General features: G+C 35.9%; 3 protein-coding genes across 4 annotated transcripts in view; all 3 read left to right on the forward strand.

Annotated features, from left to right (window-relative positions):
* The window catches only part of LOC144442474 (sulfotransferase 6B1-like), a 5562-nt gene extending 4224 nt beyond the window's left edge, over positions 1–1338 (forward strand). The window contains exon 7 of the mRNA XM_078131837.1: positions 424–1338. Within this exon, the coding sequence (XP_077987963.1) occupies positions 424–533 (110 nt within the window). The 3' untranslated portion in view covers positions 534–1338. The remainder of the gene's footprint in view (positions 1–423) is intronic.
* Positions 1339–2823: 1485 nt separating this feature from the next.
* Positions 2824–9183, forward strand: LOC144442475 (amine sulfotransferase-like). Its single transcript, XM_078131838.1, has 7 exons — positions 2824–3194; positions 5168–5296; positions 5679–5791; positions 6103–6229; positions 7129–7223; positions 7703–7847; positions 9019–9183. Exons 1-7 carry the CDS (start codon positions 3035–3037, stop codon positions 9126–9128), a joined length of 879 nt encoding a protein of 292 aa, XP_077987964.1. The 5' UTR covers positions 2824–3034; the 3' UTR covers positions 9129–9183.
* A 933-nt stretch (positions 9184–10116) lies between these two features.
* On the forward strand, positions 10117–16916 carry LOC144442577 (amine sulfotransferase-like). 2 transcript variants are annotated; one of them, XM_078131957.1, is made up of 7 exons: positions 10117–10268; positions 11499–11618; positions 14419–14531; positions 14698–14824; positions 15401–15501; positions 15958–16114; positions 16761–16916. In XM_078131957.1, the coding sequence occupies exons 1-7, from the start codon at positions 10118–10120 to the stop codon at positions 16868–16870; spliced, it is 879 nt and encodes a 292-aa protein (XP_077988083.1). In that variant the 5' UTR covers position 10117; the 3' UTR covers positions 16871–16916. The 2 variants fall into 2 exon arrangements, with proteins under 2 accessions (XP_077988083.1, XP_077988084.1); XM_078131958.1 differs by lacking the exon at positions 11499–11618.
* Positions 16917–18058: the final 1142 nt, after the last annotated feature.

Here is an 18058-nt window from a genome sequence, read left to right on the forward strand (position 1 = left end):
CAAGGAACTATTTAATATAATATAACCTTTATGAAAATTTCAAAAGAATCCAAGACTCGTAGACCACAACTGGTCGACATATTTTCAATTAAAATAGATAAGTTTACAGAATGCAAGTCTTCAAATCGACTTCAGCTAGAGGAATCAGCCGTAGACTCCATAGTCACAAGGTATTGAAGATACACTCGTTGCAAGTTGATAGAACTAACAAATACGTATGGGTATGAGTATGAGTAACATATATAAAACACATCAGAGGCAATTGACAAGAACTTCTATATTTACACACTTAATAGTTTACCGTTATAGAGAAGGATGCATTACTTGTATTTTCTATCATATAGGATTCATTTGCCTGTTCCAGTACTACCGCATATGTTGTTTTTTGGAGCGATTTATTTCAGCTTTCGTTTCTTTTCACAGGTGTTGCTGGTGGCTGGAAGACAAGTTTTACTGTAGCACAAAGTGAACAGTTTGATGCCTTCTTTGACGAGAAATTTAAAGATTTGGATTTCAAGTTTCAATACGAGTAAAACATTTATAACACTAAATTAAATACATTTTTGAATGTGGAACTCAAACTAAATAATTTAAAATCAAACATTATCTCACCTTAGCATTGCATTTTCAATTTGCAATGTCAGGGGACATTATGTTTTAAGGAACGATAATATATACACCAAAACAGAGCATGCAATACAGGTGTTACAAACGTTTAAGATGTCAAATTTCTAAATTATTTCGAATAAAACCCTAAAAACAGTTAATGAAGTATGTTCACACAGATTGTAGCCATATTGGCTATAAAAGGCGCAAGTGAAATCTATACGTTTTTATTAGCATAACTGAATTTCTTAGGTTCAGTAGTGCTTTATGTATGGAAAAGTGAGTGTCTGTCTGTCTGTCTGTCTGTCTGTCTGTCTGTCTGTCTGTCTGTCTGTCTATGTGTGTGGATGTGCGTGACGGTAAAAAACTTTAAGTCAAAAACCGCTGGACCGATTGTCATGATATTTAGTGGGTGTATTACCTTGGGTGTCTAATTGGGAAATTGTTTAAATTAAAATGATTTTATCACCGGTGTGTGATTTGGGTCAAAAAATTTAAACTCCAAAACTACTGGGCAGAAATTTGGTGGGCACATTCTTGGGGGTGTTTAGATTAGGAATTGTTCATGAAATGATGATCCCATCAGTGATATGCAAATTAGGTCTAAAAATGTGTCTTTTTGGTCAATAAATCCAAACCTACTGAGCACATTAGGCTGAAATTTGGGGAGAATGTACTTAGAGGTGTTCAAATTAAGATTTATTGATTACGTGATATGCAAATTAGATCTAAAATGTGTCCTTTTAGTCATAAATCTATCATGCAAAATAGCTGATAGAGCTAAAAGTTAATTGGGATGCATCTTTGGACGTGTAGATGAAGATGGATTCACAACATGATTATCCCATTGTGTAGGAAAAAGATATTTTTAGAGAGCAAAAAAGGAAAGAAACAAAAAAACTTTTTTTTTTGGAAAGAAAGAAAGTAAACAAAAAATAACAATTTGTAAACAAATATGGCCAATTTCAAGCTACTGTGGGTCAAGTTGGCTGTCGGGGAGTCTACCCAGTGTCGCTGCCAGACTCGTGACTATCACCCCTTAGCGCTGCAAGCCGAGAAGTGAAGGACTTTAGTCCCAACTAGACTAGGATCTACCATGGAGGTATACATGTAGAAGGGACAAGCTAACAAGTCCCTCTCTTCTCGCGGCTGCGCCGCTCGGCATACAGAGCTTAGAGATATTCACGAGTCTGGCAGCGAGACTAGGGTCTACCCACCGGCATTTGTTTCCTGAGATATGTATCAGAATATTTCTATCAGAATACAATAAAATATCGATAATATAGATAATATAGACGTCTTTAGCCAACTATATATGAAAGGGGTAAAATTACACTTGCTTCTGTGATCGCGCAGGTCCACTCACCGCGAAAGAAACACGTGTTTTCTGTGGCGGTGAGTGGACCTGCGCGATCACAGAAGCAAGGTGTAATTTTACCCCAAGGTCTACCTTACTTTTGCCACACTGAGCATTCCATTATATGCTGAGTCAATGTTATTGACTCCAAACAAACAAAGTAAGATATCTTACAATACTTTAGGCACACAATGCACTTCAGTTTCCGTAGCTAACTTTACTTGACGTATAGGGTCAATGCCTTGATATACTACATAGGCTACACCCCCAGACGTGATCTTAGTTGGTTGTCGGGGGTCTAGCTTACTTTTGATAAGAGCATGCCACGATTTGTATATGCTGAGTCATGCAGTATTGTTGACTCTAATCAAATCATGTAAGAGCATGTTAGGCTCACAATGCAATGTTGGGTGATAGCCAAAACCTTAGACCACTAAAAGATGGTGGTCTGTGACAAAACCAACTACAGTACCATCACCTACCCTGTCCTATACTCGAACATAATAAAAATTACTATATAGTATAAAGAACACCAAATAAAATTATCTGTTATTTTTGCCTAATAGAACTGTGTGGCCTTACCATAAGTAAGAGTAACATACACATTATGTACAAATGCTTGGGTCGATGTTCTCTACTGTGTCCACGTGTTGAGGGATGACTTACACAGATTAGAATTCTCCTTTATTTTTTAACTTATGAGAAGGAATCATACCATACAAAGTGCTGAGTATGTGATATAACACCATGGTCCACGTATTTGTTTTAATTAGCATAAATTACCACGACGATTGTACACCATATCCAAATCTATTGTATGATTGGTCACATCGATCAGAGATGTGTCACTGCCACAACAGACCAGGGGTTGACTTGTCTGGTTAGATATGTGAATATAAAACCGGGGTCTTACAGTACTGAGAGCAATTAGTTATTTGAGCTTGGTTGGTGCATTCGCTTATGATATAACGAATCTCTGAGCTCGACGGTTTACTGTATTATCCAGCGGTGACAGGCCGGCTATACATGCGAGGTTCACATCGTACAGTAGAAGACAGGTAACCGCTCAAAATGTCGTCAGCACAGGGACAAGGTGCTAATTCCAATGGCAACGAATCTGTTGTCGATGGTATAAATTTCCCCAAATTTGTAACAGAAGACATTCTAAGACGAATAGAAAGAATGGAAATACGAGAGAGTGATGTTTGGTTAATATCATACCCGAAGACAGGTGAGTACAGTGACAGGTATAATATGTAAAAGAACGCCATTGAATATAAGAAGAGGGTGTGTATGCGTACAGTTAAATCCAATACAATACGAGCTACGATTAATAATCGATTTAATCGTACTCGTATTGTATTGGAACTAGACTAGCGTACAGTAGTGTGGTGATAGTGATTCAAAGCTAATGTAATTTATAATATACGTATATGTTGGTACCTTCACAAGTCAAACTGTTTGTGTGTAATGAATTTCTATGTGAATTATTATTAGTTCTGGGTGGAGCACACGCAATAAGCACACACACCGTGTGGCACACGCATCTATCACGCACGCATACATACACACACACACATACAGACAGACAGACAGACAGACAGACAGACACACATACACACACACACACACACCGACAGACAGACACACAGACACACAGACATTGCATGGTCGTACGATATAACGAGGTATATGGCAGGTACTAATGCACCAGTTAGACCGTGACTACGGATGTATTAGGGGAGACATACAGGCACTTGTTTCCTGAGAAATGTTTCAGAATGTATACAATAAAATATCGATAATATGGAGATGCTTGGCCGATAATAATATGAAAGGGATAAAATAACACGCATTTCTAGGATTGCGTATGTCCTCATATACGCTTATATTTCGCGGTGTGTGACGTAGACTTACTCAGTTATAGCACGGGTAAGTAACACATGTGGTTATAGATCAATGGCCTGATCATGGAAGTATCACGTGGATGGAGATTTCCGCATTCTGAGATCGTTTAGATGCCGGTAGACGTGTACTAACATGATGATGGCGATGTGTCAGCATGGTAAATAAAAAGGTCGAGGTAAAGCGGCGCTCGCTGTTATATCTACATGACACGACATATTGAAACCATGAAGATCAGAACATAGAAGAGAGACGTCCGTGTTAAAAGACATGTCAGGTGTTGCCTTCAAGCCTATTTTCATTGTTGTGATAACTTCGTTACGTAATATGGGTTCAGTTTCACAATGACTCACAGGGAGAAGCTAGCATGTAACTGATTGATTGATTGATTGATTCATCCTCTTCTTTCTCTGGTACTTTTCTCTCTTACAGCTGTATATAATTATCTCTCTATTGACTAAATAAAGACATCTTGTCCGTTCTCGTATTATCTAAATTAAAAAGAAAAAATGCCCTCTTGCTTGCGGGAATCGCTTGGTGGTCGCGGCAGTGCTTGCCCGATAGATATAAAAATAATTTATCTCCGTATACTTCAACAAAGAGAGTAAATTGACTTGTTTTACATTTGAGTGTCGTATATAGCGGCATCCTGTTATCTTTTGTCACTATTATCTTTAAGTATTAACAGTTTGTTTGTTTGTTTGTTTGTTTGTTTGTTTGTTTGTTTAGTTATTTGTTTGTTTGTTTGTTTGTTTGTTTGTTTGTTTGGTTGTTTGATTGTGATTCCTTGATTGATTTGGCAGTCTTGTCAGTTGTCTGTAATAGGAAGCATAGTTGATTAGTCTAAGAACAACAAACACATACACACAAAACATAAACCAACCAACCAATCAATCAATCAACAATGCAGACAAACAAAGAAACAGACAGACAGACAGACTGACAGACAGACAAACACCACACACACATACATACATACATACATACATACATACATACATACATACTTACATACATACATACATACATACATACACACACACACACACACATACATACATACATACATACATACATACATACATACATACATACATACATACATACATACATACATACATACATACATACATACATACAAACAAACAAACAAAAACGAAGGAACGAATGAATGAAGGAAGGAATACAAGTACACACAGAAACAGCAAAATATTAACAAATTCATGGTCTCGAGCTCATTATCCATCTGAAATGTTTAAAACAACCCGCCGACATTTCTCCCTCGTTACTCGTATCTAGGGACTCATTGGATGAAAGGTATTCTCTATCAAATCTACAACTACAATACTCCGGAAGGACGTGGCGACAAAAAGGCCCCGGATTTAAACGAATATATGAAATTTGCTGAATTTCCAGATTTCAGCTCAGGTCAGTTATTCTTTTGCTCCTGTTATAGACCTCTCGGATCAGTCTGTCAGAACTAAACAGAGAGGCGTAGTAGGTTGTAGTAATTATATAGCTCCATTAGTCACGATTATAACAGCACCCTCATCGACGAAATATCAGTCCAACATATGAACCCTGAAAATAAATTAGTTTATTGGGTTTGACCACTATAACCAAAGAAAATGCATGGCAGGTTTTTTTTTCAACCCATACAAGTCAATAAATTGTCGCTGCCATAATAGCGTGATCTCATATTTATGTATGTGTGTGTGTGTGTGTGTGTGTGTGTGTGTGTGTGTGTGTGTGTGTGTGTAAATAAATATATATATATATTCACACACACTGTACAATTTGTAATCTTCAGGTAAAGCACGGCTTGATCAAATTGAAGCAACGCCATCTGGAGAAAAAAGACTGATTGCAACTCATCTGCAACCACTGCACATGCCTAAGCAGTTCTTCAAAAAGAAGCCAAAGGTATTGTAGCAACTATGTTATTACTGTTATTGTTATTGTTGAATTGAAAGTGCATGTTAGGCGCGGGGGGGGGGTACCTATGTCGTGGGCGTTGGTAAAAAAAAACTGTAGCAAACGTAGTGTTCAATGCCTCTATGGGTATTGGCAGGGAAAAGATATTTTATTTTTTTAAAGGAAACAAAAAACAAATATTTGTGTGTAAAAAAAGGGGGGGGAGTAAAAAACCCAAATATGGCCAATTTCAAGCCCCTGTGCATATTCATGTTGAGCTTATTCGCAGTGAAAGCAGTGTATTTTATGTTCTCTTTCAGTCAATACATGTTATGAGAAACCCAAAGGATACAGCTGTGTCTTTGTTACATTTTTCTACAAACAATAAATTCATCAATCCTCCTGATAGTTGGGAAAGTCATCTGGAAGCCTTCTTACAGGGAAAAGGTAAGTTTTGAAAGTTTAGAAATATAGAAAGCATTCTTACAGGGAAATAGTAAGTTCTAAAAGTTGGGGAAAGTCATTTGGAAGCATTCTTACAGGGAAATGGTAGGTTCTGAAAGTTGGGAAAGTCATTTGGAAGCCTTTTCAGACTTTCAGGACAATGGTAAGTTCCCAAAGCCATGATGCAACGAAAAACTTTCACACTGTTGCTCTACAAAAAGCAACCCAGATAAAAAAAAAATTCTGAGTACGAACCCCATTACTTGCATGTTAATAACAAAATGTAAACTAATTTTGAGATATTGATAGGATTTGATCGGTTCTCGACCATACATTGTAGTTGAGCGAGCACAACAGTATAGTACCGTGACAGCGTCTTGCAGCTGCACGTAACTGTTCCCTGGTTCTCTTTGACACATCCAAGTAGAGACTAATAAGAAACTGCACATGCCAAATTTAAGATACCACGATTGTATGAATACATTTTCTTCCTATATTTTGAAATGAAATGAACTAATGTGCCATCATCAAATGCAGACACCATTATCGATGCCTCCGTGTGTGTCTATCTAGTTAGCAGTATTTCCTTTGGGCAAAATGCAACAATAAAATGTGATCTGGTTACTAGTATCTTAAAGTTTAGATTGTGCAGCTTCTTAATGAATTATGCGTGGTTGTCTTATACAGAACCAGTGAACAGTAATATGAAAGGGGCTGTAAGTGTAAATGAAAAACAGCATGTCAATTAAACAAGTGGGTGGTGAACTTATATTTTATAATTTAAACTAACTCAGTTCATTAAAACAGTAGAGGTAAGGATCCTAGGCCTACTCAACCACAGCTATGATAATACCACAAATGCTGCATATCCATGTATGGATTCTTTGTTTAATTTCAAACAGTGGTGTTTGGGTCACATGCTGATTACGTCACTTCCTGGTGGAACTTGCGGAATGAAATCGACATGTTGTACATAACATACGAAGAGATGAAAAAGGTATATTTCCACTTGTATAGTACAGAATCATAGGAAATTTAGTCCACAGGGACTTATTTTATTTTATGTGTTTCACAAAACTCCAATCCATCCCTCAATTAAAATCAAGAAAATTAACCAGAGTTATCCGTAGAAATGTTTTCGCAATGACATCAAAATTAAGCAATTTTAGAATCCAATATGGCCGCTCAATATTGTGTTGAAAACAAGAGCTTTTATGTCAAAAGGACCAGGAGCAAAGTAAGTTTGGAGAGATTTTTATGGACTTTTGGGGCATTTATCCCCGATGCATATTCTACCTTAAGAAACGTTTTTACAACTAAGTTAAAAAGTGGGCTATCTTCCAATTTTTCATTCCACTCTGTTTACCTAACACCAATGTAATGATAATCATAGTTAGGTAAATAAAAGCAACGTCTTCCCCAGTCATGTTTGTAGATCAATTGTAACGTCTTTCATACTATACATATATTTGTTAGGATCTTAAAAGTGCGGTCATGAGGATAGCCACATTTCTTGAAGTTGACCTGACTGAGGAAGTAGCAGCCATCATCGCAGAAAGATGTACATTCAGTAGTATGAAAGCTAAAATGGGTCCAGGGCGATCGTCAATATACAGAAAAGGTAAAATTATATAACTATCCCCTGTGGTTACTATTCTATATCATAAAGTATTTGGGTTTTAAAATTAAACGTCATGTTCCTTCTCATCTTAACTGTACGTACTACGAGATAAAGTTGTGTAAAACAAAAATCAGATTTGATGGCATACAAAAATCCTTGCAAAATATTCTGAGTGTAGAGTTTCATGTTGCGGTTAGAAAAAATACATGGAAAAAGTAAATTAATTGCACATGTTAAGAAATGGGGACAGTTTTTCAAATTGATAACTTAAGAAAAGTTTCCAAATACAAAATGTAAAATTGTCATTCATGAAAAGAGTTGTATCTTTGTAATAAGCTCAATAAAAAAAAACATTATTAAATACAAAATTTTTTTTAAAAATTAAAAAATAAAATAAAAATTGGGATCTACCTCTGTGACGCAAGATATTCATGTTGTTATAGTTAAGTTGTTCGTTATGGTTTCTCACCGCGGCCGTGCACAAAGTATTGAGAAAGAATTATATAGGTAGCGCCACCAGTGGTGATTTCTGGAATATACAACCAGTCTACAAATTAGGAAGTGTTGAGTAGCTTTGCTCCACTAAAAACATTTCTCGGAGGACTATATTAACATAGATTATCGAATGAGAAATGATATTTGTTATGTGTTCAGTGTAGTCATTCAGTTTTCCTAACAATAATGATTGCTATAGGAGTTCTCGTTCACGTTACATTCCAATTATATTGCTATCTCCGACCAAGTAGGAAAAGACAATTTACCCACACGCACAAAATTTCCTTACGTCTCCCCAACATTATCCAATTCACCTATGCTACCTCAAAGTGTAGCATGCGCAGTTTCTTATTGGTTTCTGTGTGGTTGTATCAAACAGAGCCACTGAACGGTAACTTGAAACGGGCGTTAAATAAAGACGTCAGGGTGCACGTTGCAAATTCCAACGTGGTAGTAAAGTTTTGCTTGCGCGTTCCTAATTACTGGCTAGGACTATGTAGCGTGGGACCCCGTGCGTGACGTACTTTTGTGAAACGGACTATTGCCGTGTTGTAAGCACGTACTTGCATTTTAAACACAAATTTATACTTGAACATTATTAATTAACTTGAACATTATTAATTAACTTGAACATTATTAATCAACAAATAACTATCATATTATTTCCTTCCAACAGGGGTTGCTGGAGGCTGGAAAACAAATTTCACTGTAGCACAGAGCGAACGTTTTGATGAATTCTTCGACGAGAAGTTCAAAGACTTGGGATTCAAGTTTGAATATGAATGAATATCTAAATAATGTAAATCTATCGAGATTCTTGAAATGGAATAAATATTCAAAGATTATGACATACAATGCTGAATGTGTTGTCAATAGATTTATGTTGTTACGCATGTTATGTTGTTTTATATTATGACGTATTGGCTGTAGAGCCTACATCCTATACTACTATGCCATGCTTACCACGTGAAAAAATAGACAACAAGCCAAGTTATAGTCTTTGAACAGAAAATATAGATTACATATCCTTCTTCATGTAATGTTAGAATTTGTCCCTTTTGAAAGTCGTTTCCTCTCGGCATCTCTCTGTAATTAATGTAAACAATAATCAGCTGACTGACACCTACTGAGGTCATCCAAGTCAAGTATTTAAGTATTTAAATGAGCAATATCAGGCGATAATGTATGCAAATTATATGCAAATGAGAGGAACGTCATAAAGAACGTTACCTGCATTCGAAATGACGCTCAAATAGTATCGAATGATACAATTTTGTCAAAAGAAAAATGATACACATTGGGTTAAAGGTGTCAAACTTTATTCAAAATGCATTCATTCCGACATGTACGACACGGTGCGACAATACTTTCTGTCGGTAGTGATGGTTTGTTTTATCCTTGTCGGACATTGTGAAAAAATGAAATCGACCTACCTACCCAATGTGATGGGTTAGGTTACCCGTTGACCAGCATTTAAATTTTTTCTGGCCTTACATATGATATTTAATTGCGTATGCTGAAATAGATATTATGTAATTTGCATGCACATTTATGTAAATTAGCACCTTTCTAAATTTTAAATGCATGATTGAACCAAGACAAAGTTCTGCCCCCCCCCCCCCCCCCCGGCAATTTGGTCAGGCTACGGCCCGGCCCCGGCTGTATACGGTATATATAATCTACTTGACCCTACCGTAACCCCATAAATACGTACATTGACGTAACACATTACAACTGCATTCAGACTGGGCTCCTTATTCAACTAAGATCGAACCATGGCTGACACCTGCTTCCCTCTCCACGACAAAGAGCCTGTTATTGACGGTATTAAGTTCCCAAAATGTGTGTTTGAAGAAAACCTAAGACGAATACAGAGTATGGAAGTGCGGGATAACGACATCTGGCTGATTTCGTACCCGAAAACAGGTATGTGAGAGGTCAGCCTGCTGGGGAGTAATGTAGTACAATCTCTCTTCATGAACAATGTGAACTACTGTTGAACTTTGCAATGTATACACGTTACCATTCCATGGGCTTGAAAAAATACCACAGATATGGCCGCTTCGGATTAACGCGCATTGGTGTCAGCCTCATAACTAAATTAGGACATTCAGTTAGGTAGATACATCGTTCATCACGTATCGAATATTCATATTTGTGAAGTATCTGGTGACGTGAATGTATCAGTCTGCTGCAAAGGGTGTATTAGGGAGCCGTCATTATTTATGGCCGGGGGGGGGGGGGTCGGAGGAATTTAGGGGGGGTTCACTTAAAAATTGGAGATGGCCAGGGGGGGGGGGGGGGCTACTCAAAAATGAGAGAAAGGTAGGGGGGGGCTACTCAAAAATTTGTTCACAAAACTTCTGTACACGAAAATGGTGAGTAAACTGTAACACCAAATACAATTTTATTGTCAAAATTTCTGATAAATGAAAAATATGGTATAGAAAATACACAAATTGTCAAAATTTCTGATTATTGTTGAGATTAACTTCTTTTATAAACTATTTCTGAAGTTCACTTTTGCCCCAAAGTGCAATATAAGTGAAGCATTATTTGTGAAACAGCCAAGTATTTACATGACATGTTCTGTAACAAGTGTGGTAGCTAGATAATACATGTATATGTAGAGGTATGTTTGAACTCTTACGTGAAGTAATATTAAAGAATTTATGTAAGAAACAGGGACAATAATAAATTATACATGTACCAGTCAGTTCAGACAAGGCTATATGCCATTGTAGAAAAGGATTTTCTTTTTCTATCACAATCCAAAACACAATGACCCCCCCCATCCACAATTTTTCAAAACAGCATGACCCCCCCCCTTGCAAATTTCAAAAACAGGGTGACCTCCCCTTCCCAATCCACCGCCCGTCCCCCGCCGAAGAAACTGACCTGTTCCTAAGAGCAGTCTTACGTTGGAGTTTAGATTGCTAGATACCTCAAAAAAAGCAAGACGAACAAATTCACGATTTTTTCTAAAGTAGAAACTCCAACGGGCTTATTTTTAGGTGTGATGAATACTCTGCAGTACCATGATTAAAACAACAGAATTATATTCCCTTTAGTTCAATGACTTCTTTAAAAAACACCACGTTTTATTACTTGCCCCTTTAACAATAACATCGTTTTGGGTTTGTGTTTATTACCAAGGCACACATTGGATGAAGGGTATTTTGTATCAACTATTTAACCATGACACTCCTGAAGGTCATGGTGGACCTCATTTACAAGATTATGTCAAAGGTGTGGAATTTTTAGATTTTGCAACAGGTTAGTACTATAATAATAATCTTTATTCGTCCAAATAAATTCGGAAATTTATTGAATGGTCGCCACAAGAGCAGCGCCCTAGTGCTGAAGAAGCAGGTTGAAACCAGAGTACCAGGGGAAAACCTGCGTAGTTCGGCAGGGTCAAACTGAGCATCACTCTTCTTACACACAGACCTGGTTAAATATTAAATCAAACCCAGCCGACACCTGGCTGGTTCGTAGACAGAATGCAGAGGTAAGGCTGCTTTCACAAAAACTTGTTGGGGGGGGGGGGTCAGGAGATTTTTTGTAAAACCCTCATTTTTTTCAAGTACCCCCCCTGCCAAAGCCCCAAATATTTCAAGTACCCCCCCCCCCCTACCCGAATAAATTTTCAAGTACCCCAGACCCGAATGAATTTTTTTTGGAATACTCTTCCTGTGCATTAACATTCCATACCAAGTACAAAACTGTACATATCATAATACACTTAATACCAACTTTGTCCATTATATATATAATCAATTGGTATATTGTGTGTATATATATACACAAACACCAGTTAAAACAAAATCTTATGTTAACCAGTGCATTGCCTTTCCAAAAAAACAACATATACTTGTAAATGAATTACACTTTGAATAACTCTTGTAAAATGATCAGCAGACCAACTGAGTCTTTGTTTTCTGTTCAATATTGTATTAGTACATTATACTAGTAGTGTTACAGTTGAATGTCATTTTAGTTGTATTTGCAAATATTGTGATGCACATGTTATCTAAAGAGAGTTTTATACTGTATTGTTCCAGTTCAGTTTCCTAAACGTGCGTTAACAGAAATAAAATTGGTCTAAATAACACTGAAAAACTCTTAATAAAATGCATTGCCATGTATCCCGTTCTTGCTTGATGTAAATTAGTTCAATATAATGTCAAAAGAAAATAAATGTATGACTCAAAAATGCCAGTCACATTTCATCTAACAGAATAGGAATCAAGCGATATATATTAGTGGTAATGATAATTAAGATGGCCCTATTATGATAGTAATTGTACTGTATATCTTAATGAACCTGGTAATACATTTACCTTGTACGAGCCTGATTATTGGACTGGTTTTGACGTTAGATAACAAAGGTGAATGTAGGATTTTAAACAAAGTCTCAGAATGTGTTTATTTAATTTTTTGATTTCCAAGTGGTAGCTCTCCTTCCAGATCTTGTGTATATAAACATGGTATTGTCATCATCATCATCATCAGACCCAATTTAGATGACAAATCACTCTCACTTTCTTTAGATTAATAATAGTGGCATTTTACAGCCTCAACTTTGTCTATTTTGTGCATTCCTACCACAGCTGGAATTTCATAGTTGGAAAGGTACTTATCAAGTTCTTTCACTTTCAATTTGGAAATGTCACCGTTTCTGACAAGCGCATCCCAGTCATATTCATCAATTTTTTTTATTTATCTTTATATTTACAAGTAATAGTATATTCATGCAAAGTTGAAAAGTATGTGCAAAAAACTTATTTTACTTTTTCTCTGTTAACTCAGCTTGTGAGATATTGTCTTCTGTTTCACATGTAGCAGACGTTGCCAATATGCTAATTTTAGGAAATATTTAGAATGTGTTTTTAAAAGTTTATGTTGAAAATTATAGTCATATCTATAGGATGAAAAAATACCTTGCACAGAAGTTTTTGATACTTGTCAAGTATGTTTTAGTGCAGGTGCATCTTTTGCATTTTGATGGCAGGCTGAGATGAACCTTTTCCAACTCTTTTTTTAACTTCCAAGAGCTGCAAATGTAAAATGTTGTCTGTCATATTTGTCTGTCATTTAATACTAGTAAGAATTTACATGAAAAAGTTACATATCATTGTGATAACCACAAACCAAAACACAGTCATGTCACAAAGAATATTTTCAGTACAGTGTAAAGGTAATTTCACACATTAAATGAACCAAATTTCAGTAGATAGTAGTGTACATGAAAGACACTGGTATTTTCAGACAAAAAACAATCTGTACCACTCAATTCGCCCATTTCAATTCATCATTACATTAATAGTTTATTAAAAGAAAATTAAAATTTGACTGTTTTTGTTTTTCATTTTACTAACTTGTGAGCAACTGTTGTTTGTAGTTGTTGTTGTTGTTGTTGTTGTTGTTGTTGTTGTTGTTGTTGTTGTTGTTGTTGTTGAAAAAGGAAGACCAACATTTTAAAAGCTTATTTTCCCATGTTTGAAAAGTCATGATGTCAATTTATTTTCAGGTACCCCCCCTACAACCCATAACATTTTTTCAGGTACCCCCCCCCCCACCCACACACACACACTATCCATATATTTTCAAGTCCCCCCCCCCCGAAAATCTCCCGCCCCGCCCCCCCCCCAACAACAACAACAACCCCCTTTAAAAACGTACACATCTCTTAGAATAACAAAGTATTGCAGACTAATTATTTTAGCCGATCGATTTGTACATTAAGAAAACGATTTATTATTTTAATCAACATCAGTTGGGGCATCGAAAATGAACCACGCTATCTTCGGGACTTGAGGGTTCACGTCAGATGCGTGACATTGCATCGGCGGTTTCCGGATTTACATTTCTGTAAGTTTCACACAGGCACATATTGGATGAAAGCTATTTAATTTATATACCGACTCTTTAATTACAATAAGAGATAGGGACCATCCTTATATGAATATATATTGGAAACCGTATTGGAAACCGTTTTAGGCAATAGGACTTGTTGAGGGGGAAACATCAGTATTTGTAGCCATTAATTGCATATTTTCTTTATTATTCTCAGGAAAGTTGAGAACTGAAATTATTTCAATGATGCCTTTAGAGGAGAGAAGATATATAGCAACTCATCTCTTGCCGTGGTTCATGCCAAAACAATATTTAGAAAAGAAACCAAAGGTAATGAGATTTTGACCGTTACCCTAAAAATCATGTACCAAAATTCAGTTGAAATGAAATGCGGCTCAGACAGGCAGATATAGTTAGACATCTATGACCCCCCCCCCCACCTGTGGGCAGTAGAAACTCAAATGTTGTCTCGTTATCCTTTCTTCTTATTTTCCAGACTTTATATATTACCAGAAACCCTAAGGATACTGCACTGTCACTCTGGCATTTTGCCAAGATCCACGATTTTCTTGATACTCCTGAAAGCTGGGATACATATTTGGAGGATTTTATTGAAGGAAATGGTAAGTTAATGACATTCTGTTTGCTTAATACTATTTCACACTGTTCACAGTTCCTAGAGAACATTTCAAGTGTTTCACTGTGACTACTGTAGAAAATAAAACCTGCTACTGCAAATATTGATGAAAAAGTTACAAATATTCAATGACTATTGCCCACCACAATGCCAAGTGTGTTGTGTTGTGTTGTGTTGTGTTGTGTTGTGTTGTGTTGTGTTGTGTTGTGTTGTGTTGTGTTATTTGTTTATGAAAGTGTGGACCATGTACTTATCAAATTATAAATACAGTCCTTAGTACAGTATACAGAGAAAGAGTCACATCCAGTCCTCTGGCTTACGTGTAACAGGGTATGCAGTACATATTCTTGCATTACATTATCAGGGGCACACGATCGCTCGCGACGATTACATAAATTCATTCATTTGTTTGTTGTGGGTCAACATTTTGCTATAGCTCTGTTAGCCCAATTTAATCTCAGACTACGGTGTCGGACACCTTAATTTTAACCGTAAACTTGGACTTGAATTTGTTATGTGGTTCACGTCACAAGATCATGTCTACAAATCTTATATTTGATAGTCATATATGGGTCACTTGCTGATCACGTGGTTTCCTGGTGGAACTTACATCATGAGATGGATTTACATGTCATGTTTCTAACTTATGAGAGCTTACAAAAGGTGCGTGCATGGATACATTCACAGCTGGACAGATTTATTTTGGCAAGGTTCGATTGTAGTCGAGTGGCAATTTAGAATATCGATGAAAAATATGGTTATAATGTGAATATTTGTTTTTTTTCCTAGATAGACTTGACGAAAAAAGGAAACAATATAGACAAAGTCTGTTGATTTATTAATGGTATTAAAACACGGAAAACCTCCAAAGACATTTAAAACTTCACATAAATAAATTCATTCCAAATATCACTTTACATGAATGCAAGTTGACAAACCATATAGTGTGATGTGGTATAAGTTATAATCATATAAGGGGTCGCATAATGATCATGTCAGCGTCAGTGCATCTCCAGTTTTTCCAGCCATTCTTGTTTGAACCATTTCCTTACAAACGTTACCATTTTTTCTTGCCGTTAATGTTTAATATGCATGTCTTCATCAAAACTTTGTCTACAGGATCTCAAAGGTAACGTTTTGAGAATTTCAAGATTTCTTGGAGAGACATTGACAGAAGAAAGAGCCGCCGTGATTGCAGAAAGATGTACATTTGATAGAATGAAAGCACTATCAGCTGCAAAGAAAGAATATGATTCTGAGATGATATATAGACAAGGTAGAGTTTCTAGACAAGATCCGTACAGCATATTTTGTCCTAGCAATTCATGTAAAATTGATGGCAACTCTTATATTTCATTAAAATGGCTGAAATCTTAACAGAAATAACACTGTTACAGTACTGCATTACTGAACAGAAATAACACTGTTACAGTACTGCACTGGCAATATAAAGATAATCTTAGAGAAGAGTGGTATGGTGTGGATTGCAACAAAGTGTGTCATTTTAGACATTTAGGCGTCTGATCTGTTTGTATCATGATAGTGCATCCGAATCTGAAGCTCATACATCTGATGCTTAATACTACTGGCATTTGTAAATGCTATTGACGGTAGATTTAATATCACATAATAGGAAGTTTACTTAAACAAAATATGATTATAATAGTGATGATTCATGAGAAGTTTGACTATTGATTTATAATCATATGGTAAAGTTATTCATTTTATCTGAGGTTTTATTTTTGCTTAAATTTGTAGATGCACCAAGCATCAATTTTAGATCAAAATAGGCGACGTTTTCATAATTCACTGATTGTTGCTAACAAAATGGATGGCTATAACAAACCAGTCTATTGACCATTTATGTTTTATTGATATGATATTAAACACATGAAATATAAAATTCGCTTTCTTCTATACAGGAATAACTGCTGGCTGGAAAACACGTTTTACAGTAGCTCAGAGTGAACGTGTTGATGCTGTTTACAAAGAAAAGATGAAAGATTTAGATTACCAGTATGAATATGACTAAATTAGTGAACTGAAATCATGGTAGACTATACAGGGACATATCTGATTCAAAGGAATTCAATAAAATATGTAATTCATACTTTTGACAATAGAAATCTGTGTTTTAATATTTATATCTATTGAGATTAACATTTATTCATTCTGGAAATTTATTTAACTTCTGAACTATTTTGGGTTTTACATCATATTCTTAAAGATTTTGTCTTTCCAAACTAACCTTTTACAAATACAAATACTGCATATTTTATAAGCAAAATATAAAAAAGTATAAGAAAGTAAAAACCCAAAACAGATCAGGTGTTATTTACGTATACTGTATGGAATGAAGGGAAAATGGATACACAGTGGAGAAATTTGAATAAACACATGAGCGGTTTTGACGCTAGTTCAGTATTTAAAAGAGATAGATCATGATTCAAGAAAGTGACGGAAATATGATATTAACGATTTTAAGTTTCGGATATTGAAAGAAATATTGTTGTAATTATACCCCAGGCCATGGATTCGTGATGATTCATTTGCAAGTTAAGGAGGCAATAACAAGTCTTTTGAAGAGAATTTCATGAGCACTACATCCACGTTGCTATATGTATCTTCTACAGACGATTTTCGGGAACAGTCTGCAGTGCAGCGTTGGTCTAAAAGTATGGCAGGCGTGCAGAGTAAAATGTTAGCGAGTTGTCTTTAGAGTTTAAGTTTCATCTGATGCTTTATTTTATTACATATTCTACAGTCCTGAAACGTGTTTTGAAATCTAGATGACAACGCATATCATTGACTGTTTGGTATTATGCGAGGATTTCTAATGGGTGGCTATATTATCAGAGAACATTGACTACCCGTCTATAGTATTTTCTTTCATCTCGACAGTAAATTGCAGCTGGTTATCTAATTTTCTCTTTTAGGTAACCATGCCAATATTTACAAAACATACATTACCTTTACTTAATATGTTTTCTCAAGTATCTCACTACACATTCTTGAATCTCATAAATAATAAATGCCACAGCTTAATAATAAAGTACTTTAATTTTATTCAATGTCACATAAAAAATACTTAAAAATATTGTGAAAAGATCATCTCACTTGTTATTTAAGCGTGCCCAGCTAAATTCCATCATGTGTGTGTGAGCTTCCATTCATGTGTGTCAACTTTAATTTTTTGGTGAATTGTAAAGGTTTGATGTTA

This window comes from Glandiceps talaboti, chromosome 11 (genome assembly GCF_964340395.1).
Source record: "Glandiceps talaboti chromosome 11, keGlaTala1.1, whole genome shotgun sequence".
NCBI classification, from domain to species: domain Eukaryota; kingdom Metazoa; phylum Hemichordata; class Enteropneusta; family Spengelidae; genus Glandiceps; species Glandiceps talaboti.